Below are 22,500 nucleotides of genomic sequence, written 5' to 3' on the forward strand. Positions count from 1 at the left end.
GGGGGTCTGTTTGCGTCCGTCGGACATTCTTTGACAGCAGCTGAGCTAAGCTTGGCTGTAAGCCGCCACGGAGCAGGCTAGTTCTGCTGACTAAGTTGCCATGGTTACTGAGCTGCAACTTATATAAGCCACTTTGATGGAACGGAACTCTCACTTAAATTAGCGAGGCTCATCGAAATAAGCCAGGCTATCCCGTTAGCCAGCTGGATGGAACAGGCCCCAGGATGCAGTGAGTGAGTTGATGAGCAGCTTCTCCCTGATCAGCAGGATCTGCATCAGAGCAGCTGAGAGCTGAGCTCGCTTTGTGGTCCAGGCCTGTGGATCCCGGTCACAGCAGCTGTGTGGGCGGGGCTTCAACAACAAGTGGGCGTGGTCGAGACTTTGTTGAATCAAACTGGTTGGTTTACACAGAGCTTCTATTTACAGTATGTGTTCAGTTTAGTATAAACATAAACAACCAAACACAAACAGAACTTACAAACTGTTGGGAATAAAATAAAAATCTGCTTCCTGAAACCCTCTGAGTGTGTGTGTGTGTGTGTGTGTGTGTGTGTGTGTGTGTGTGTGTGTGTGTGTGTATTGGAAGACAGTGAGCGAGTGGGCGAGCAACATTGAGCACTTATATCAGTATCAGGCATCAACGCTGTTGCCATGGAAACTGCATAATGAGACTCAAGGTGTGGGACATGAGGCTCAGTGTGTGTATGTGTGTGTGTGTGTGTTGTGATAAAGAAAGGCTTGCATCGCCTCAGCCTTCCAGCTGATTTTTATCAAATTGATTTCAAGACATTATTGATTACTGATTATATAGAAGACAACACATGGTGCTGGTTTGTTTCAGTTTGAGTGAAATGTTCCTTTACTGAAGTCAGAGTTGGATGTGCTGCTGAAGCCTGAAGAAACCTTCACCTTCACCTTCACCTTCAGCTCCAGTCTGACGAACATGGCACGCCGGCCTAAAGCTGCAGAGTTGTGTTCGAGGCAGCTGTCAGTTGAAATCAGATCAGGGAGACCAAAGAGCAGCATTTCAGTCCTGCAGGAAGTCTGAGGACATCCAAACTCCACCTTCACACAGACACGCCTCGAGGTCAGCCGGTGCAGATCTGAGTATCGTCAGCGTAACAGTGGAAGCTGATGTTCTAGCTGTGGACGATATCACCCAGAGGGATGTAGATGGAGAACCAGAGAGGACCAAGGACTGAGCCCTGAGGAACACCACAGAAAGCTGTGGGTACTCAGAGGTCATGGTGTTATAGTGGACACACTGCTTTCTCTCTGACAGATAAGATTTCATATGAAGAGAGCGCATGAAGTGCATAGAGGAGGGAAGAAAGCTTTTTTGGATTACACAGTCCATCAGGTGAGCAGGTGTTCCCTAAAGAGCTGGTTTTGGCCTTCTCTTAAAGATTTAGAGGGACTCTGCAGATTGAATGGAGTTCAGTTACTCATTTCACCACCAAGGAACCACAGAGGAGAAGAGTCTGGCTGCTGATTCAGGGCCTTGTTGTGCTGGAGGCACCAGGCGTCGCTGCAGAGCCAAGAGGGCGGGAAGGAGCGTAAACTTCCCTATGGGCCCTCAGCCTCGGGTCAGCCCTGACCCAGCTCTGGGGCGGGGCTAAGGGGGTGTCCAACACACAGCAGGACAGGCTCGCCAAAAACTGAACAAACTGAAAAACCTGAGGTGTCAGTATGAGGCAGTTACAGCACACAACACACAAAGTGGTGACCAAAGCTGAAAAATCCTGTGGTCTCTAGTTCTGAGTTAGTTGGTCTGCAGACTTTAACCCCTCACTTCCTGCTTCCTGCTTCCTGCTGGCTGCTTCCTGCTTCCTGCTTCCTGCTGGCTGCTTCCTGCTTCCTGCTGGCTGCTTCCTGCTGGCTGCTTCCTGCTGGCTGCTTCCTGCTTCCTGCTTCCTGCTGGCTGCTTCCTGCTTCCTGCTTCCTGCTTCCTGCTGGCTGCAGGGACGGGACCAGCCTGCAGGCCGAGCGGCACCACAGTGGGAACAGGAGGTGGTTTTGTTCTGGAGGCTGAGGTCATGAGCAGCGTCTGGCTGAAGGTAGGCCTCACTGCAGCGGCTCCACAGCGGAGAGAGCAGTTTTGCTTTGTGGGCAGAAAAAAAGATAAAAAGCAGAAAGAAAGGATGTGACTGAGAAGGGAGAGAGCTGGAGGTCAGTTTGTGGAGCTGCTGGTTCCTCCCTCAGGTCCTCCTGCAGGTCACACAGCAGCTGAATCTTTCAACATTCTCACATTTGTTCCACATTCTGGTTAATTACTCACCCTCCTTCTCAGAGAAGAGAAGAAAGGCGGAGGAGGAGGAAGAGGAGGAGGAGGAGGAGGAGGAGGGACATGTTCCTACCACAAACTGTCTTTAAAAAAAGCCTCAAACTGTCTGAAATGTGTGAGGCTTCCAGCTGCTGGGTCTGAATCGGCTCTGTGAGAGTTCAGATGGTTTTACTGGGGATTTGAACAAACTGTCCTGGGGGGGGGCTGAGGGAGGGAAATCTCCACCAGGTCTCCTGACATCTCATCAGCCTTTAATCTCAAACTAATTGGCTAGTTTTACTCGATTCCCCGTGGGAGGAAGGGTTCTCCTCCAGGAACCTCAAATTATACAGAAATGGTTGAATTAATCATGACATGCAAGAATTTAACAAGTGAAACTGTGGAGGGCAGGGTTCACGTTCCTCAGGTGTGAAGCAGGGTTCACGTTCCTCAGGTGTGAAGCAGGGTTCACGTTCCTCAGGTGTGAAGCAGGGTTCATGTTCCTCAGGTGTGCAGCAGGGTTCACGTTCCTCACGTTCCTCAGGTGTGAAGCAGGGTTCACGTTCCTCAGGTGTGAAGCAGGGTTCACGTTCCTCAGGTGTGAAGCAGGGTTCATGTTCTTCACGTTCCTCAGGTGTGAAGCAGGGTTCACGTTCCTCACGTTCCTCAGGTGTGAAGCAGGGTTCACGTTCCTCAGGTGTGAAGCAGGGTTCACGTTCCTCAGGTGTGAAGCAGGGTTCACGTTCCTCAGGTGTGAAGCAGGGTTCACGTTCCTCACGTTCCTCAGGTGTGCAGCAGGGTTCACGTTCCTCACGTTCCTCAGGTGTGCAGCAGGGTTCACGTTCCTCACGTTCCTCAGGTGTGCAGCAGGGTTCATGTTCCTCACGTTCCTCAGGTGTGAAGCAGGGTTCACGTTCCTCAGGTGTGAAGCAGGGTTCATGTTCTTCACGTTCCTCAGGTGTGAAGCAGGGTTCACGTTCCTCACGTTCCTCAGGTGTGAAGCAGGGTTCACGTTCCTCAGGTGTGCAGCAGGGTTCACGTTCCTCACGTTCCTCAGGTGTGAAGCAGGGTTCACGTTCCTCACGTTCCTCAGGTGTGAAGCAGGGTTCACGTTCCTCAGGTGTGAAGCAGGGTTCACGTTCTTCACGTTCCTCAGGTGTGAAGCAGGGTTCACGTTCCTCACGTTCCTCAGGTGTGAAGCAGGGTTCACGTTCCTCAGGTGTGCAGCAGGGTTCACGTTCCTCACGTTCCTCAGGTGTGAAGCAGGGTTCACGTTCCTCAGGTGTGAAGCAGGGTTCACGTTCCTCAGGTGTGCAGCAGGGTTCATGTTCCTCACGTTCCTCAGGTGTGAAGCAGGGTTCACGTTCCTCAGGTGTGAAGCAGGGTTCATGTTCTTCACGTTCCTCAGGTGTGAAGCAGGGTTCACGTTCCTCACGTTCCTCAGGTGTGAAGCAGGGTTCACGTTCCTCAGGTGTGCAGCAGGGTTCACGTTCCTCACGTTCCTCAGGTGTGCAGCAGGGTTCACGTTCCTCAGGTGTGAAGCAGGGTTCACGTTCCTCAGGTGTGAAGCAGGGTTCACGTTCCTCAGGTGTGAAGCAGGGTTCACGTTCCTCACGTTCCTCAGGTGTGCAGCAGGGTTCACGTTCCTCAGGTGTGAAGCAGGGTTCACGTTCCTCACGTTCCTCAGGTGTGCAGCAGGGTTCACGTTCCTCAGGTGTGAAGCAGGGTTCACGTTCCTCAGGTGTGAAGCAGGGTTCACGTTCCTCAGGTGTGAAGCAGGGTTCACGTTCCTCACGTTCCTCAGGTGTGCAGCAGGGTTCACGTTCCTCACGTTCCTCAGGTGTGCAGCAGGGTTCACGTTCCTCAGGTGTGGAGGGCAGGGTTCACGTTCTTCATGTTCCTCAGGTGTGGAGGGCAGGGTTCACGTTCCTCAGGTGTGGAGGGCAGGGTTCACGTTCCTCACGTTCCTCAGGTGTGGAGGGCAGGGTTCATGTTCCTCAGGTGTGGAGGGCAGGGTTCATGTTCCTCACGTTCCTCAGGTGTGGAGGGCAGGGTTCATGTTCCTCAGGTGTGGAGGGCAGGGTTCATGTTCCTCACGTTCCTCAGGTGTGGAGGGCAGGGTTCATGTTCCTCACGTTCCTCAGGTGTGGAGGGCAGGGTTCATGTTCCTCAGGTGTGGAGGGCAGGGTTCATGTTCCTCACGTTCCTCAGGTGTGGAGGGCAGGGTTCACCTACAGAACCTTTTGCTCATTCAGCACTAGCATGCCACCTGAAGAGATTTTGCCCTCAGGATGTTTGGATTTTAGGAAAAAAAAATTCAAATAATTCACCAGAAAATTAGCAAGACTGTTTTTAAATGACATTGAAACTATATTTCTATTGATCGACATGATATCATTAAATACATGTGCTGGGGAAAAGGTGAAATTAACAATTTCACACAAAATACTGGAATATTCACAAAAAACTTGATAAGATGAAAAAAGTTGATGCGGACTAACTGCATCATCACCTGCAGCGTCTCCATCCATCCAACACCGTCGACAGAAATATTAGAAACACTGAGTCGGTTAGCAAGAACAACTTTTAATTCATTTGTTTCACTGACGAAGCAGAACTTTCAACCTCACGACCACGGTGCATGCAGAACTCCAGCCACGGCCCGGCGCTCGGCGGGCGGACACACGAAACACACACCTTGTTAAACTTGTATTGCCTCTATTGCTTTGAGAGGGACTGGGAGCCCTGGGGTCACCTGGAACCGGCACGTTTGTTTTTGTGTGTTGTGTTTTTTACATGTCCAGTCACAAAACGCACAAGATTCAAGATTTAAGATGCTTCAGGTTTTCACATCCAAATGAAAATGTTTAAATGTGACAGTCTCTCACTTCAGTCTGCATGGAAACAAACAACTTGTGGCAAAAAGCTGCTTTTTCTGTTTTTTTCTTTTCTTTGTTTTTGCTGTTTTTCTGTAATTTTTATGGCTTCAGAGCCAAAATTTGAGCTTAGAGAGCGGCGTCAGAACCCAGAGCAAAGCACTGAGTTTAAAGCATACTGTGCTTCCTGCAGACACATGCATGAACACACACACACACACACACATATTAATGCACTCACTCACTCACACACACACACACACACACACACACACACATACACATATTAATGCACTCACTCACTCACACACACACACACACACACACACACACACACACACACAAACTTTCTGGAGAAATAATTCATGCTAGGAATTACTATTAGCAACCAAGCTGTAACAACAGAAAGGCAACGACATACTTATTTATCCATCCAGTAATTAATATACAATCAGCAGGAGCGTTACGCCGGCCTGCGTCCACATGGAGCCGCCCGCCGCCAGAGGCCTCGCAGCGTCCAGGCTGGAGGACGAGGGGGGTGATGGGGGGGTGAGGAGGGACGAGGGGGGTGAGGAGGGGTGAGCGAGATAAATGAATGTTAGGTTCTTAGCTCGTTAGCTAATGTTAGCTAAAATACTTGGTGAAGGTGAGGTTTGGGTAAATGGACGCTCTCAGGCTCAGGAAACACATCCTGTATATTTTTATAACCTAAAAATCATGTTTTAAAATATGTATTTGGATCTGTTGGAAGAATATCAGAAGGTCTGTCAGGCATCACCACAATCAAAATTAAGGTTAGCTAGCAACATTAGCCAACGTAACCCCACCCCCAACCCCGCCTGCCTCCTTATGTGGACTCTGTCACCCCCTGTAGACCACGTCGTGTTATTGCTGCTTCAGTTTTCACGGCTCGGCCACGCAAAACGTGACACTGACACGCCCCCCTGTGGTGGGCCGGCGGGTCTGCTTCGCACTTTGCCTTCAAACTGAGCTGGAGAGGTTAATACCTGGCGGCGCAGGACCACAGGTGTGAAAACGCTCCCGCACTCCAGTGGAATTCCACCAGAGCCGCAGCATTTTCTATGAAATGGAACTCTGCTTCCTGTGTATGCACAGGATTATGGGATATGTATGGCTGGGAAAGATCTTGCATGTCCTTGGAAAAAACAGCGGATGAAGGCTTCGTTTCCTGGCTGCACTGGAAGGACCTTCAGCCAGGAAACGAAGCCCCGTCTCGCCTGCAGCCTGGACTTTGACAAGCTTACTTGCTGCATTTTCTGTTTTGTAACGTTCAGGTGAAGTCACCTGGTGCTCACCCAGCAGACAGGGGAGCACCAGGTGACACCATCCCTCACGCTGTGGTGGCGGCGGCGGCCGAGCGGCGGTCGCTGGCCGTGTGAACACAGAGGAAGTAACGTAAGAATCTCTTCATGGAAGGTCAGTGTGGTGGAAGTGGGCCAGTCCTTCAAGGTTTTGGATTTTGTTGCATGTTGTGCTTCAGTCTTCTCTGAGCTCAGCAGAGCCGTGTTGTTCACTGGCGGAGTTGCCATGACAACCCCTACTACATGGCAACCCTTGATTTCTTGCAACTCCTTCCATCAGTAACATCAAGCCCAAGAAATGCATAGCAACACGGTCCAGCCTCAGATGCAGCTCTTGTGCTGTTGATAACTAGTTTCACAATAAGGCTTTTATTTTTTCAAAAAACTAAGAGACTAATCCTTGAACCTTCGTCCTTGCAGGTTTTTGTAATAGTTCTCCTGTTCAGTCTGATTACGGATCTCTCGATCCAGAAGAACTAGCGCCGTCTTGCGTCGCGTGGTCGTTTCCCGGCGCTGTCCGTCCGCAGAGCTCTCGCCGTGCGGGTGAGGCGGAGGGGGGGGCACATCAGAGTCACCGTCTCTGCCGGAGGGGGAGGGTGAGGCGCTCTGGTTCGGCCGGAAGCTGCTGCCCCGAGCGGCGGCGTCTCCGCGGGTCATCAAGTTGAGGTCATAAATGTCCCGTGGGTCGCTCCCGTTAGAACCCCTCCACTCCCACGGGTTCCCATTGCTGGCAAGTGGTGGGGCGTGGGGAGGGGGCGGGGCTTGGACGACAGGCAGGTGTGGGGCGTGGGCGTCAACGGTGATGATACCCAACCCCTCTCGCTGCTGTTCGGGGGCAGGGCGGTAGTGGGGGGAGTCGGTGGTGGAGGAGGTGCCAGAGGAGGTGGAGGTTGTTTCAGAGGACTTGGGCGTGTCCCCGGAGGAGGAGGAGGGGAGGAGTCCCTGCTGCTTGGACATGGCGATGACCTGCATGAGGCGTGGCTGGTTGGCGGTGCCACGGAGCGCCGCCACTCCGCCACTCTTCTCCGTGATGGCTAGCCACTTCGCCCGGGTCAAGGCGCTCTTTGGAGAAACCGGTGGTGGTCCTGCCTCGGGGATCTGGGGGGGTCTGGGACTCACTACTCTGGTGCCCCCTGCAGGCTGGTTGGTGGCAGGGGGGTTGGGGTTAGACGCTGTCCTCCCCGGCTGCACTGCGGGTGGGTAGACGGGCACCTGGGACCCCGTTTCATCTGTTCCTACCGAGCCAACCTCGGAGCCATCCTCGCTGGTCTCACGCTCGGCCTCATCCTTCACGCTCAGGCCTCGCATCTCCATGGACTTCTGCTTCCACTCCGACACCAGCTGCTGCGAGCGCATCGGGTCCATGGGCACCTGGACCGCCTTCAGGCGCCGCTGGACCGGCTGGATCTGCTGGACCGGCTGCACCGGGTCCTCGGCACCCTCGTTGGCGCCCAGCACGCCGTTGATGTTCATGCTGGCCCGCGGCAGCGTGTTGCTGAAGGTCAGCATGGTCTCCTTACCCATGGGGCTGCGAGGAGCCAGCAGCTCCACGTCCACGCTCGCCCTCTTCAGGCTCCCCATGGAGGCCTTCTCCCGCTGCAGGGGACGCCCGAGGCCCTCCAGGCGGTCCAGGGGAGCCGGCGCCGCGGCGATCTCATCGTTGCTCTCCGAAGCCGAGGCCGGGCCTTTGTTGTAGACGGAGTCGTGTCCTCGCTCGGTCAGCGCTCGCAGGGCGTCGTCCTTAGGAGGCGGAGGAGGAGGGATGGAAACGAAATCATCAGAGGACTTGAAGTTGGCCACGGCGTGAAAAGCCTGCAAGAGAAAATAAAACAAGCCCTTGAAGCCTGAAATTCCTCTCTCACTCCTCTGCATAATAATGATGCTGCGTCCTCTGCAAAGTCACTCTGCTCCCTATCACTCATCTGCCTGGTTACTGCCTCCCGCTCAGCCAGCAGCCCGATAAGCACAAAGAACAAAGTCTGGAAGGAAATGAGATGCAAACAGATGGGAAACACTAATGAAAGACTGAAACTACATGACAGCCCCAACCAGAGCGTGTGGAGGATTTCCTGCCTGCAGAGTTACTCTGACATTACTGTCTTCAGCGATCGCTCAGTCTTAAACAGTTAAAGACACAGAAACGATGGCATCACACAGGAAATCTCATGTAAAACGAATCTGCCAGATCATTCTGGGCCGTTCACACAGGAAACACTAACCAAGTAACTAAGAATGATTTAAGCGTAGGGGAGAGTGGGGTAATTTGTGCCAAGGGGCAAGTAGTGCCACCCCTGTTATCTAGAAAACTATAGAAGAAGTTGGTCATGTGACCACATATTTTTGAAGAGGCATCCATTTCACTCATCCTGCAAAGAAGGGAGACACATGGCTTGAGAGGTAAGCGCATTTCAGTTCAAAAAACATTTTTTTGCCCTCCAAAGTAAAATTTCTATGATCAAGATTTTTTGATTGCTGTGTTTGAACAATTATAGAAAACTTTGAAAACAGTTCACACAGGTTTTAGTACTGTAGCTACACCATGAGTCTATACAGTTAGCATGATGTTAGCTCAAAACAGCTGGGGGATGCATTTTTTTCAAAATGGTGGGCTTGGGGTAATTTGTGCCAAAGGGCCTGGGGTAAGTTGTGCCAGTGGAACAACTTGTGATTATATACTATATATTACTTTATTGTATTTTATTGTTATTGTACATTGTCTTCTTACCTTTCAGATGAAGATGATTTGCAGGTGCTCATTTTGGAATTTTTATTTTGTTCTGGGTATGTGTTCATGTTCAACAAACTGTCTTCTGACAGGCTTGCTCGCCTGCGTCCGTTTATAGCAGAGGCGTCCAACTGGTGCCATGGAGACCAAGAGGCTGCAGGTTTTCATTCCAACCAAAAACTCCACCAGGTGACTTCACTGATTAGTCCCGCCTCTCTGTTTGGACGTAGGGGGATCAGTGAAATCACCTTGGCCCTCCGTGGCACCACTTTGACACCCCTGGTTTACAGCTAGCCCGCATGCTAATGCCAGCGGCAGAGAGTGGGGTCTCACCAGGTACGCCGCGATGAACGCTCCGATCAGGAAGCCCACGTACACGTCGATGGGATGGCTGCGATGCTGTGTGATCTGCGTCAGGCCCGTCAGCGCCGCCGCGATGGCGAAGGCGAACACCAAGACGGGCTTCAGCAGCTTGGTGCTGTCCGAGATGGTGGAATTAAAATACATCTGCAGGACCAGAAACACATCTCCGTTTCAGAAATACAAAGGTCTGGTGTAAGGAAAAGGCTGCGATGGATCATGCTGGTGAGATGTTTTAGGTTCCTAATGCGTCTGGGACACACCTGGATTATATACTCCATATGTTTTATCATCAGTACCACTCATGTAATGAGCAGTAACGGTTCAGGTAAAACTTCCATTTCCAGTGTTCTCAGTATTTTGCCTTATTAGCAAAAATAACTTTTTTCATTTCATGCTGAGATTTGGGATGAGAGTTTCATATCAACAAACAGTCTTTCAAAGGTAAAGGTGCTGCTTAGACTATCAAAACAAACTTTTAACACTTTCAGTTTATTGCTTAATTTATCATCATGTGGTCAGATGTTCTCACGGTGTGTGTGTGTGTGTGAGACAAACAAAACAAACAAACATATATATATGTACATATACAGTAGAGGCCAAAAGTTTGGACACACCTTCTCATTCAATGCGTTTTCTTTATTTTCATGACTATTTACATTGTAGATTCTAACTGAAGGAATCAAAACTATGAATGAACACATGTGGAGTTATGTACTTAACAAAAAAAGGTGAAATAACTGAAAACATGTTTTATATTGTAGATTCTTCAAAACAGCCACCCTTTGCTCTGATTACTGCTTTGCACACTCTTGGCATTCTCTCCATGAGCTTCAAGAGGTAGTCACCTGAAATGGTTTTCACTTCACAGGTGTGCCTTATCAGGGTTAATTAGTGGAATTTCTTGCTTTATCAATGGGGTTGGGACCATCAGTTGTGTTGTGCAGAAGTCAGGTTACTACACAGCCGACAGCCCTATTGGACAACTGTTAAAATTCATATTATGGCAAGAACCAATCAGCTAACTAAAGAAAAACGAGTGGCCATCATTACTTTAAGAAATGAAGGTCAGTCAGTCGGGAAAATTGCAAAAACTTTAAATGTGTCCCCAAGTGGAGTCGCAAAAACCATCAAGCGCTACAACGAAACTGGCACACATGAGGACCGACCCAGACCAAGAGTCACCTCTGCTTCTGAGGACAAGTTCATCCAAGTCACCAGCCTCAGAAATCGCAAGTTAACAGCAGCTCAGACCAGAGAGCAGATAAATGCCACACAGAGTTCTAGCAGCAGACCCATCTCTAGAACAACTGTTAAGAGGAGACTGCACCAATCAGGCCTTCATGGTCAAATAGCTGCTAGGAAACCACTGCTAAGGAGAGGCAACAAGCAGAAGAGATTTGTTTGGGCCAAGAAACACAAGGAATGGACATTAGACCAGTGGAAATCTGTGCTTTGGTCTGATGAGTCCAAATTTGAGATCTTTGGTTCCAACCGCCGTGTCTTTGTGAGACGCAGAAAAGGTGAACGGATGGATTCCACATGCCTGGTTCCCACTGTGAAGCATGGAGGAGGAGGAGTGATGGTGTGGGGGTGTTTTGCTGGTGACACTGTTGGGGATTTATTTAAAATTGAAGGCACACTGAACCAGCATGGCTACCACAGCATCCTGCAGCGACATGCCATCCCATCCGGTTTGCGTTTAGTTGGACCATCATTTATTTTTCAACAGGACAATGAGCCCAAACACACCTCCAGGCTGTGTAAGGGCTATTTGACCAAGAAGGAGAGTGATGGAGTGCTGCGGCAGATGACCTGGCCTCCACAGTCACCGGACCTGAACCCAATCCAGATGGTTTGGGGTGAGCTGGACCGCAGAGTGAAGGCAAAGGGGCCAACAAGTGCTAAACACCTCTGGGAACTCCTTCAAGACTGTTGGAAAACCATTTCAGGTGACTACCTCTTGAAGCTCATGGAGAGAATGCCAAGAGTGTGCAAAGCAGTAATCAGAGCAAAGGGTGGCTATTTTGAAGAAACTAGAATATAAAACATGTTTTCAGTTATTTCACCTTTTTTTGTTAAGTACATAACTCCACATGTGTTCATTCATAGTTTTGATGCCTTCAGTTAGAATCTACAATGTAAATAGTCATGAAAATAAAGAAAACGCATTGAATGAGAGGGTGTGTCCAAACTTTTGGCCTGTACTGTACATACATACATATGTGTATATGTGTGTGTGTGTGTGTGTGTGTGTGTGTGTGTGTGTGTATGTATGTGTGTGTGTGTGTGTGTATATGTGTGTTTGTGTGTGTGTGTGTGTGTGTGTGTGTGTCTGTGTGTGTGTGTATACATACTGCGTGCACAATTATTAGGCAAGTGAATATTTTGACCTTATCGTCATTTTCATGCATATTTTCAAACTCCGAGCTATATAAACTTGAATGCTAATTGGATTTAAGCATTATCAGGTGATGTGTATGTGTGTAATGAGGGAGGCTGTGGCCTGAAGTGATCAACACACTATATCAAGGTGTGCATAATTATTAGGCAGTAGGGCTGCAGTCTGTTAGTCGACTGGTCTATTTATTGGTCGATACTTTGTCCAGTATGATCCATTCTAAGGTGAACTGCAGTCTGGGTGGTTATTCTACTTTTTCTGTTTTGCTTCTTGTTTTTATTGGTAATTTGGAAGTCTTATTTGTACTGATATGAATGTTTAATGCAGGTTCATTTTTCACCTTCCCCAGAGGTTCTTCAACTTTATCGTGTTATCCTGACCTGGTTCCATTAATTTCTGCATATCCGCAGAAGAAGACATTCATTGATTACAGTCAACATATTCCAGTATTGATCTGGTTGTAATTAATAGATTTCCTCACTGTTCTCTGCAGAGTCGTACTTACAGACACATAAACAGCGGCGAAGGCGGACAGCGTTGCATGCTGGGAAGGAAACGTTTTCCTGTCAAGGCAGAAGAAAGATGTTCTCTGTGAGAACAGAGAGAGGAACGAGCTACAGGAACACAGAACATCACAGAGTTCTAAGCTGCATGAGAGAGGAGCAAACAGAACTCTATGGAACACAGAAACCTCAGCCCATCTCCATCTACACTGAACCCAAACCCTGAACCTGACCCTGAGCCTGAACCCTGAACCCAAACCCTGAGCCTGAGCCTGACCCTGAGCCTGACTCTGAGCCTGAACCCAAACCCTGAGCCTGACCCTGAGCCTGAACCCAAACCCTGAGCCTGACCCTGAACCTGAGCCTGACCCTGAGCCTGAACCTGACCCTGAACCCAAACCCTGAGCCTGAGCCTGACCCTGAGCCTGAACCCAAACCCTGAGCCTGAACCCTGAACCCAAACCCTGAGCCTGAGCCTGACCCTGAGCCTGACCCTGAGCCTGAACCCAAACCCTGAGCCTGAACCCTGAACCCAAACCCTGAGCCTGAGCCTGACCCTGAGCCTGACTCTGAGCCTGAACCCAAACCCTGAGCCTGAACCCTGAACCCAAACCCTGAGCCTGACCCTGAGCCTGACTCTGAGCCTAACCCAAACCCTGAGCCTGAACCTGAGCCTGACCCTGAGCCTGAACCTGACCCTGAACCCAAACCCTGAGCCTGACCCTGAGCCTGAACCCAAACCCTGAGCCTGAACCCAAACCCTGAGCCTGACCCTGAGCCTGAACCCAAACCCTGAGCCTGACCCTGACTCTGACCACTTTGTGCTTCTCCAGCTGACTGGACAGAGATCTGATACCTCAGGCCCTCTAGAACAGAGTTCTCAAATCTGATGCGTCTCAGTCAGGGAACTCTAATCTGGAGGATTGAGAACTCTTCTCTGGAGGTGATTTGAGTTCTAAAAGTGGAGTTTTCGAGGTAGCGTTCTCAGTTCTCAGTAGTTTTATACTTTGAGAACTCACTTTGAGAACAGAAGCTGGACAGTTTGTCTGTGAGCGCTGAGCTGAACAGGAGCCCAAAACAGCCCTCTCACACAGTGTTAAAAGAAGGGGTTCTTCCATGGTTCTGTAAAGAATTGTAATGACTCAAAGAACCCTCTTATTGGTTAATAAAGAGGCATGAAACCGTCTACACCCATGGAGCACCTGCGAGCGTCCTACTAAACATCCTCACTGATGCTGTTTCAGCTCGACTCCACTGACCTCAGTCTTCTGGGTTTCATTTTCCACTGCAGATAGAACCCCCTCACTGATAGAACCCCCTCACAGTACTGTGAGGCTTGGAACATTTCATACTTTCTTAAAAAAGTTCTTACAGCACCATGCAGGTTCTATGTAGACCCATTTGACCAACTTGGCCATGCAGAACCTCTCTAAATGGTTCTTTTTAACACCATAAACGGTCCTGCTGTGGCACAAACCTACAGAACCAAGTCATGGTGCTGTACAAAACCCTCTCAGCTAAGGTTCTGTAAGGTTCTCGGGACAGAAGGGTTCCGTACCGGGCAGCCAGGATGGCGTGCTGGTCGTGTCCAGAGCAGATGTCTTTAGTGATGTAGGGGTTTTTGTCGCAGGAGATGCCGGCCAGCGTGTAGTTCGGTTTGCACACCGTCAGGAAGAACGGCGCGTGGTAACCCGTCGCCAGCTGGATGACGTCTGTCACCAGAGCCGTCGCACACAAACCAAACACATGCACACCTGCAGGCAGACAGACAGGCAGGCAGAGAGACAGGCAGAGAGACAGGTCAGTTTATTATTCACATCTGAATCCGTCATCCATAGAAACAGAACTGGGTAGAATGGGCGTTGGCAGTGAGTCTACAGGCAGCCATGATTGAGGACCTGATTAAATAACTTTATTGACTCTGCTGCTGATGAAGTTAATTCAAAATGATCAGAAGCTAATTCATAGTTAATGTTAGCTAATCAGCTGTGCTGTTGTTAAGAAAGTTATTGAACGAGGCTCATCAACCTGCCAGGTGAGACTCGGTGGTTTTTATCTGAACCAGATCAGGAGCCGCAGCTGGTTCCCAGGGTTCAGACAGAACATGTTCCTGTCAGCCTTAGCTCCGCCCACACCGTGACCCCCACTGTGAAACTCAAATTTATGAGAAAAAAACTAAAAAATTTGGAGATTATAAATTACAAGGAAAATAGAATCGTTAAAATAGTTTTTTATTTACCATAATGTCAGAAGTTTCTATTTTTTCTCTTTTTTTTATGTACGACTTTGATGTCAGAGTTTTTTTCTCTGATCCCCGCGGACCGACAGCACGACTGAAGTCATTCATGTTATTTTTATTTATAGGCCTTCTGCAATAAAAAAAAAATGCATTGTCACAGTTTTCATTGTGATCAAAGTGGGATGAAACATTTTGGCTGAGGATGTTCTGGATGATGTTCTGGATGTTCCGGGTGGAACCTCACCTACGAAGCGCACCGTTCTGCGGAGGAAGGAGTTGAAGTTGCAGCCGCCGGCGTTGATGCTCCCCTCGGCTCGGCGGAGCTTCAGTCTGGACTGCAGGCAGTAGATCAGACCTTCAACCAGCATGATCTGAAACCACACACACACACACACACACACACACCCACACACACACACACACACACACACACACACACACACACACACACGAGACACTTTGGACTTTTACTGCAGGACATTTTTACTGCACTACTTCTACTTCTACTGCAGTCACATACCAGCAGAGGAACAGTACTTCTACTGGAGTAGCAACTTGTAGTATTCCTTCCACCACAAAAAGGAACAAACCTCAAGTCACTAAAAAGGGACAGAAACTGCGAGCAGCAGGTTGAACAGTGAAGAGGCGATATCGGCTGTTAGCGATATCGGCTGTTAGCGATATCGGCTGTTAGCACGAAGAAAAAATCTGCTCTGCAGACAAACTCTTCATTTGTTGATCTGTTATCAGGGGCCATGACCTCTGACCTTTGACCTCCTTACCACTAGTTATGTGTAAAGTTTGATGTCTGCTCTACTGCTCTCCTGAAACTTTTAGTATGGAATTAATATACAGTATAATATATTGATATAGAATATAGTCCTGTAATGTGTTTCATCGTCATTTCTCAGTGATATTTCCCAGCATGCCTTTTTTTCTTTCCCCGACGTCCCCAGACTGACACCAGGTGTGGGACACCTGGTCCTCCTCTGGATGTCCATTGGTTCAGTTCCTATGGGTAGCATTTCCTGTTAGCTTAGCATAAAGACTTGAGGTCTATGGGAGTGGTTAGCCTGGCTCCTCCCAGCAGCTCTGACTCACACAGAGGATCCTGAAGTCAACAGACTGCAACACAAACTGATACACACAGAATGTAGTGTGTGTGTGTGTGTGTGTGTGTGTGTGTGTGTGTGTGTGTGTGGTACCGAGGCGGCGGGCCCGGCGAAGGCGAGGCTCAGCAGCATGAGCAGGGGGATGAGCTCGTCTCCTCCGTCCACGTACGGCATGCTGAGCTCGCGGTCGTGGCAGCGGAAGCCGACGCGCGCCGGCTGCAGGAAGTCCGTCAGCTCCAGGAAGTACAGAGACACCATAGAAGAAGCCACGATGGGCAGCTGCACACACAACGTCCTGTTAACGCCACACCTCCACCTCAACTTCCTGTCAGCCTGACCACAGCCTGTGACGGAGTTCCTGCTCTGGTCACCTGATCACCTGATCACCTGATCACCTGGTCACCTGGTCACCTGATCACCTGGTCACCTGGTCACCTGGTCACCTGGTTACCTGATCACCTGGTCACCTGGTCACCTGGTTACCTGGTCACCTGGTTACCTGATCACCTGGTCACCTGGTTACCTGGTCACCTGGTCACCTGGTCACCTGGTTACCTGATCACCTGGTCACCTGGTCACCTGGTCACCTGGTCACCTGATCACCTGGTCACCTGGTTACCTGATCACCTGGTTACCCTGTCAACTGGTCACCTAGTCACCTGGTTACCTGGTCACCTGGTTACCTGGTCACCTGGTTACATGGTCACCTGGTTACCTGGTTACCTGGTCACCTGATCACCTGGTTACCTGGTCACCTGATCACCTGGTCACCTGGTCACCTGGTCACCTGATCACCTGGTCACCTGGTCACCTGATCACCTGGTCACCTGGTCACCTGATCACCTGGTCACCTGGTTACCTGATCACCTGGTTACCCTGTCAACTGGTCACCTAGTTACCTGGTCACCTGGTTTCATGGTCACCTGGTTACCTGGTCACCTGATCACCTGATCACCTGGTCACCTGATCACCTGGTTACCCTGTCAACTGGTCACCTAGTTACCTGGTCACCTGGTTTCATGGTTACCTGATTACCCTGTCAACTGGTCGCTTAGTTAGCTGGTCACCTGATCACCTGGTCACCTGGTTACATGGTCACCTGGTTGCCTGGTTGCCTGGTGATGTGGTTACCAGGTGACTTGGTTGCCGGGTTACCTGGCTGTATTCATAGCTATACTGTGAGTAGAAGTCACTGGTTGTGGATGGACTGCAGGGCTGTCACCTCTAAAACACACAGGACAAGATCTGAAACCAGAACATGAACATGGCCTCACACACACACACACACACACACACGCACACACACACACACACACACACACACACAGCAGGAGTGTGTTCTCACCTCCACAAAGTAGAAACATGGCAGCAGCGTCAGGCTGTCCTTTGGAGGCTTCTTCTTCACCTTCTCTCTCGGGGTCATCATCCTGAACCACCTGAGGCACAGGCACACACACACACACACACACACACACACACACACACACACACACACACACACACACAAGCAGAGTTTCAGCTCCTGAGGCTGATAAAGCCAAACTTTGTGGAGTTACCTGTGATAATGAGCTCCTTTTACAGCAGAGCGATGGGACGAGTCTCATTATTAACCTCCATCCTTCACACACACACACACACACACACACACACACTCACACACACACACACACACACACACACACACACACACACACACACCAAACTCTGTGGAACGGTCAGTGATGTGACCAGGCACATGAGCTTCACGCTGCACTCTGATTGGCTGTTTTCTGGAGACACCGCTGACATGACCAGGCAGCCAATCAGTGCGCTAACTTTAAGGTTGACGGTTTGAATCCTGGGACCAGCTGAGAAAGGCGCAGCCGCCACAGACCTGAGATCAGCCACGGGACCGTCCGTCACCTGCTGGACCAGCACGGAAACATCTGGAAGTCTGATCCCTGAGCTGCCGGGCCACCGGGCAGCAGCCAGGCTCCGCCCACCGCCAGTCATTTTAACATCAATTCATTTTTGGTTAATTTGCCTTTTTCTGGTGTTTTTGAAAGAAATCATGTCACTCTGCTCAGAGCTGAAGGGGTTAATGTGCAGAGCAACTAAATAAAGATCTGCTGCCAACATGGAGCTGCACTGCACACCTGCAGGCCAGGTGTGTGTGTGTGTGTGTGTGTGTGTGTGTGTGTGTGTGTGTGTGTGTGTGTGTGTGATGGACTGACTGATCCAGGACTAGACAGACTCAGATCCTGCAGGCTGACGGTTCAAATCCAGAGAGCCAATCACAGAAGAGAGAGAAAAAAAAATCACACATGAAGAACATGATGAAGAACATGATGAAGAACATGATGAAGACCATGATGAAGAACATGATGAAGAACATGAGGAACATCCTGATGAGCGTCACAGAACAACAGAGCAGCGAGATGAAGATGATGAAGATGATGAAGATGATGAAGATGATGCGGCTCCAGCAGCCTACCAGCACGGTCACAGGAGCAGCACAGAGCCGGGCTGGCGGGCCGTCTCGGGGCTCAGTGCGTGGCGGTGCGGCGCTCGGTGCGTGGCGGTGCGGCGCTCGGTGCGTGGCGGTGCGGCGCTCAGTGCGGGGTGGTGCGGGGGGCAGTTTGGCCACGCGGATCCGGGCTACAATCAGCAGTAAAATCCGCCTCGATCACGGAGCAGAAACGTGAGCACCGACCGTGCGGCTCGCGCTGTCCTGTCAGGCTGCGGCCAATTAACATCCACCCAATCAGAGCCGCGCTCTCGCGCTCCGATCACAACAACAGCTGATCGCCGCGGATCCGCGCGGCTGCAGGACTGACGCCCGACCTGCTGGAGCCGCAAGCCGACATGACTGCAGTGACTCCACCGCACCGTACGCGCGTGTGTGTGTGTGTGTGTGTGTGTGTGTTTACCGGCGGTGTGTGTGCAGCAGCTCCTCAGATCCTCCCGGCAGAGACACGATTGAAACACAATAGAAGCGCAGGCAGTCTGCAGCACGGCTCTCTCTCTCTCTCTCTCTCTCACACACACACACACACACACACACACTCAGCTTGGACACTCCGACAGGACTGTGTGTGTGTGTGTGAGACAGCAGGCTGTATCTCCTTGATTTTGAGGTTTATTGATGTTTATTGCTATATCATTAAAATATAAATATTTATAATATTTTCATTCAGTTCCATTGTTGCTATGGTAACACGCGTCTGTCTCCTGTCCTGCCAATAAAGTTAATTTGAATGTGAATCTGAGACACAGAGGGCTTTTATTATGAAGCCCAGATGCGCACGTGCGTGTTTCATTTTTAAGGATTCAGTTTTTAAAAAAATCTTTATTGATGTGCAGTTGAGACCAGCACACACACACACACACACACACACACACACACACACACACACACACACACACAGTCCTGCAGTGACAGTGATGATCCTGGTTGATGACCTCTGACCCCGTCCAGGTGAGGCTCACAAACAAACAAACATGGTTATGTCATGTTATGTTTACTTATTTGTTTTCTGCTTGTTACTGTGGCGTTTTAGAGCAGGATACTAACCCTAACTAACCCTAGCAGTAAATAATAATAATAATAATAATAATAATAATAATAATAATAATATATTTTATATTTTTATTTTGACAGAACAGACGAGGTTACAACAAGAAACCGTCTGGGGCTGCACTTCCCCCGGTCAGCCACAGGGGGCGGGACATGCTCACCACCCACTTCCTCCTCTTCTGTTTATTCCAAACAAAGTGGAATCTCCTGCTCCTGAGGCCTGTTGCACAAAACTAGGATAAGGGATTAAGCCGGGATATCTTGGTTATCCTGGATTAACTTATCCTTGATCCGGTTGCACAAAAGTAGGATAGTGGATAGCAGGATATGTTTTGATATAAGTTACCATGGAGATTTATTCTGTGGAGCTAGCCTGCTCCAGACCAGGCTAAGTTCCAGGATTTATTTAATCTTATCCCTTATCTCAGTCAGCAGTCACCACAAACAGAAACTAAAAGTTATTCCACTGCCCACTACGCATTGTTATCACATCGACACATTCCTAAAATAATCGCCTAAGTCATTTTTTCAGGTTTTTCAGGAGACACAAAATAATTCACCAAAAATTAACTATGACATTTATTGATAATTTCACTCAAAAATGTTATATAAAAAAAGATGACTACTGACATACTAAAAACAATGTCAGTCAATTATGTAACATAACAGAAATAAATGACTAAAATTTCTGAACATGCCTTTGATGACTTAGGCAAATTTCTGAACATGCCTTTGTTGACTTAGGCAATTGTAATGTTATATGCCAAATTTATACTAAACCTCATCACTTACCAATTGAGGATGAGCCCTGGATCATTGAAATAACTTCACTGGCAGAGAAAATTTTCTTTCTTCTTGATACCGCTGCCATCTTGAAAGGCTTAAAATAGCCTAAATACGTTTTTTTTTTTTTTTTTTTTTTTTTGCTTTACGCAAAAATAAAACTATCAAAGTCACAGTTTTGCACACAATTGATTTAGGCAGTTATACTTCAGGGGTAGAATGGCATGACCTGTGGCCAGCATCAAGAGGAGATGATTTAGGCAAAAAACTTGTTTTTGACAAAAAAAAAAAAAAAAAAAGACTTAGGCGATTATTTTAGGAAGGTGTTGAAACTAGACCCCCTGTCATTATTTAAACATTTGTGATCATTAATTTGATGATAAATGATGATTTTAGATGTTGCAATATTAGATAATTTACAGTTTCCCATAGACTATAAAATACACATCCCATATAAATATAAATACACATCAAAGAGTAACATGACATTCCTTTATTGAATAAGGATAAATCAAAGCAGGTAAACAATCAGCTCCTTCACACAGTGACTCTACATGATAGAAAGCACAGAATCAAAGCATATTATACAATACAAGAACAAAGACACATTCAAAGGTCTGTATGTAATACACCCTGCATGTCTGCACACTGAAATAAATGCAGGACAAATCCATACACAACAAATGAACAGACAAATGAATGGATGCAGTAGCAAGCTTGTATACACACAGTATACAGCCCAAACGACATAAGAGGCAAAATCAGTTTAAATACAATTAAACTTTTTTTTTTTTAATTCCTCTGCCAATGCAGGCCATATTTAACTGAAATTCACAGCATGCGTCTCTGCCACTGCAGGACATATTTAACTTAAATTTAGAGTATGCATGTTAACTAAAATAATTTAACACATGTTGGTCCCTGAGCAGCCGACCACTGTCGTCATCAGGGAAGATGCAGGATTGTCCCAGTCTGTGTGATGGCACTCTGGGGGCCCTCTCCTTCCTCAGGCAGGCCACACTGTGGAGGACAGCACAGGTCACAGTGATGTCACATGCCCTCAAAGTCCTGACCCTTAAGTCCTAAAGACAGTGAAAGCACCTTCAGGAGGCCAAAGGTCATTTCAGTCCTGGCACTTGTCCTGGCATGGGCATGATTGTAGGCCTGCTGTGCCCCCTGGGGGTCTGTGGTGTCAGGAGAAAAGGCCGGCAGGTATACCCCCTGTCCCCCAGCAACACACCAGAGAATTCACCTGTCAATACAAAATCTCGTCATCACAACCTCATAAATAGAGTGACATTCTTGACACAGCCATGATGTAAAAAGTGGTTACTAATAGAGGTTGTGTGGCTCACCTTGTGATAGGTGCTGATAGATTCCAGAGGTCTGAAAGACTCGGGAGTCATGGACTGAGCCGGGCCACTTTGCCACAACATTGCTGATCAGACAGTCAGCATTGCAGACCATCTGAAATTATAAGATGAAGACTATTAAACCAATCAACGCACATCACAAGCAATGTACAGTGTTCATTAACTGACAATATCAAAAGTCATGTTCACCTAAACATTAATGCTGTGAAAGGATTTCCTATTCACAAAACCCACCTGATGGGCACCTGAGGGGGATTTTATCTTGATTTGCATGCAGAGGAGCATGGAGCATGAGGAGCAAATATAAGGATAAGATAAGAGGAACTTTATTTATCCTAAAGGGAAATTCAATTCAGTCAGTGAGCTCATCTATTTATCAAATTGTTATACAGTCTGATGGAGTTGCATTTACACAATTTTACTCACATCTGCAGTCAATTTCACTTACAATTTCAACTGATTAATAATCAGAGTACAACTACGTTTTCGGAGATGTTAATTAACTATTTGGATTGTAATTGTGATGGTTTCAGCGGAACAGTGAGTGTGTATTTGCGCACTACTTACGCATTCAGGCGGTCTGCATCACTTTTCCACGCTTTCTCTCATTGTTGATAACAGTGGCCATGTTGCCCTTCTTTTTTATTTGATCTTTCACCTCCTCGTAAGCCTCCGTAAGGATTTCTGCCTCAGAGGGGGAGAAATACGCTGCTCTCGCTGCCATGGTGGATCGGTGAATCTGTGATCGATGGCGGGGTCTATTTGAGGAAGCCGCGTGTGCGCACTGATCCAGGATAGGTTTCAGCTGGCTTGATGAATCCGTGTCTGCTGATCCTGACTTGGCGTTTGTGCAACCAATTGAGCCTGGACGCTCTTGTTTTGGATTCCTTGAGCTCGGCTCACTCACTTATCCCGGATGTCTTAATCCTACTTTTGTGCAACGGGCCCCGTGTCACTCTCTCTCTCTCTCTCTCTCACACACACACA

At 48.6% G+C, this 22,500-nt stretch overlaps 2 protein-coding genes across 2 annotated transcripts in view; both read right to left on the bottom strand.

Moving 5' to 3' along the window:
- palm1a (paralemmin 1a) overlaps positions 1-945 on the bottom strand; it is a 38,768-nt gene extending 37,823 nt beyond the window's left edge. Inside the window, exon 1 of the mRNA XM_030048806.1 lies at positions 864-945. Coding sequence (XP_029904666.1) covers positions 864-945 — 82 coding nt within the window. The remainder of the gene's footprint in view (positions 1-863) is intronic.
- A 4,464-nt stretch (positions 946-5,409) lies between these two features.
- On the bottom strand, positions 5,410-18,466 carry plppr3b (phospholipid phosphatase related 3b). Its single transcript, XM_030048842.1, has 8 exons — positions 18,275-18,466; positions 17,147-17,237; positions 15,895-16,080; positions 14,934-15,060; positions 14,009-14,204; positions 12,453-12,510; positions 9,520-9,693; positions 5,410-8,273 (listed from the first exon to the last, which is right to left on the bottom strand). The coding sequence occupies exons 2-8, from the start codon at positions 17,225-17,227 to the stop codon at positions 6,855-6,857; spliced, it is 2,241 nt and encodes a 746-aa protein (XP_029904702.1). The 5' UTR covers positions 17,228-17,237; positions 18,275-18,466; the 3' UTR covers positions 5,410-6,854.
- Positions 18,467-22,500: the final 4,034 nt, after the last annotated feature.

Source organism: Myripristis murdjan, chromosome 4 (assembly GCF_902150065.1).
Source record: "Myripristis murdjan chromosome 4, fMyrMur1.1, whole genome shotgun sequence".
Classification (NCBI taxonomy): domain Eukaryota; kingdom Metazoa; phylum Chordata; class Actinopteri; order Holocentriformes; family Holocentridae; genus Myripristis; species Myripristis murdjan.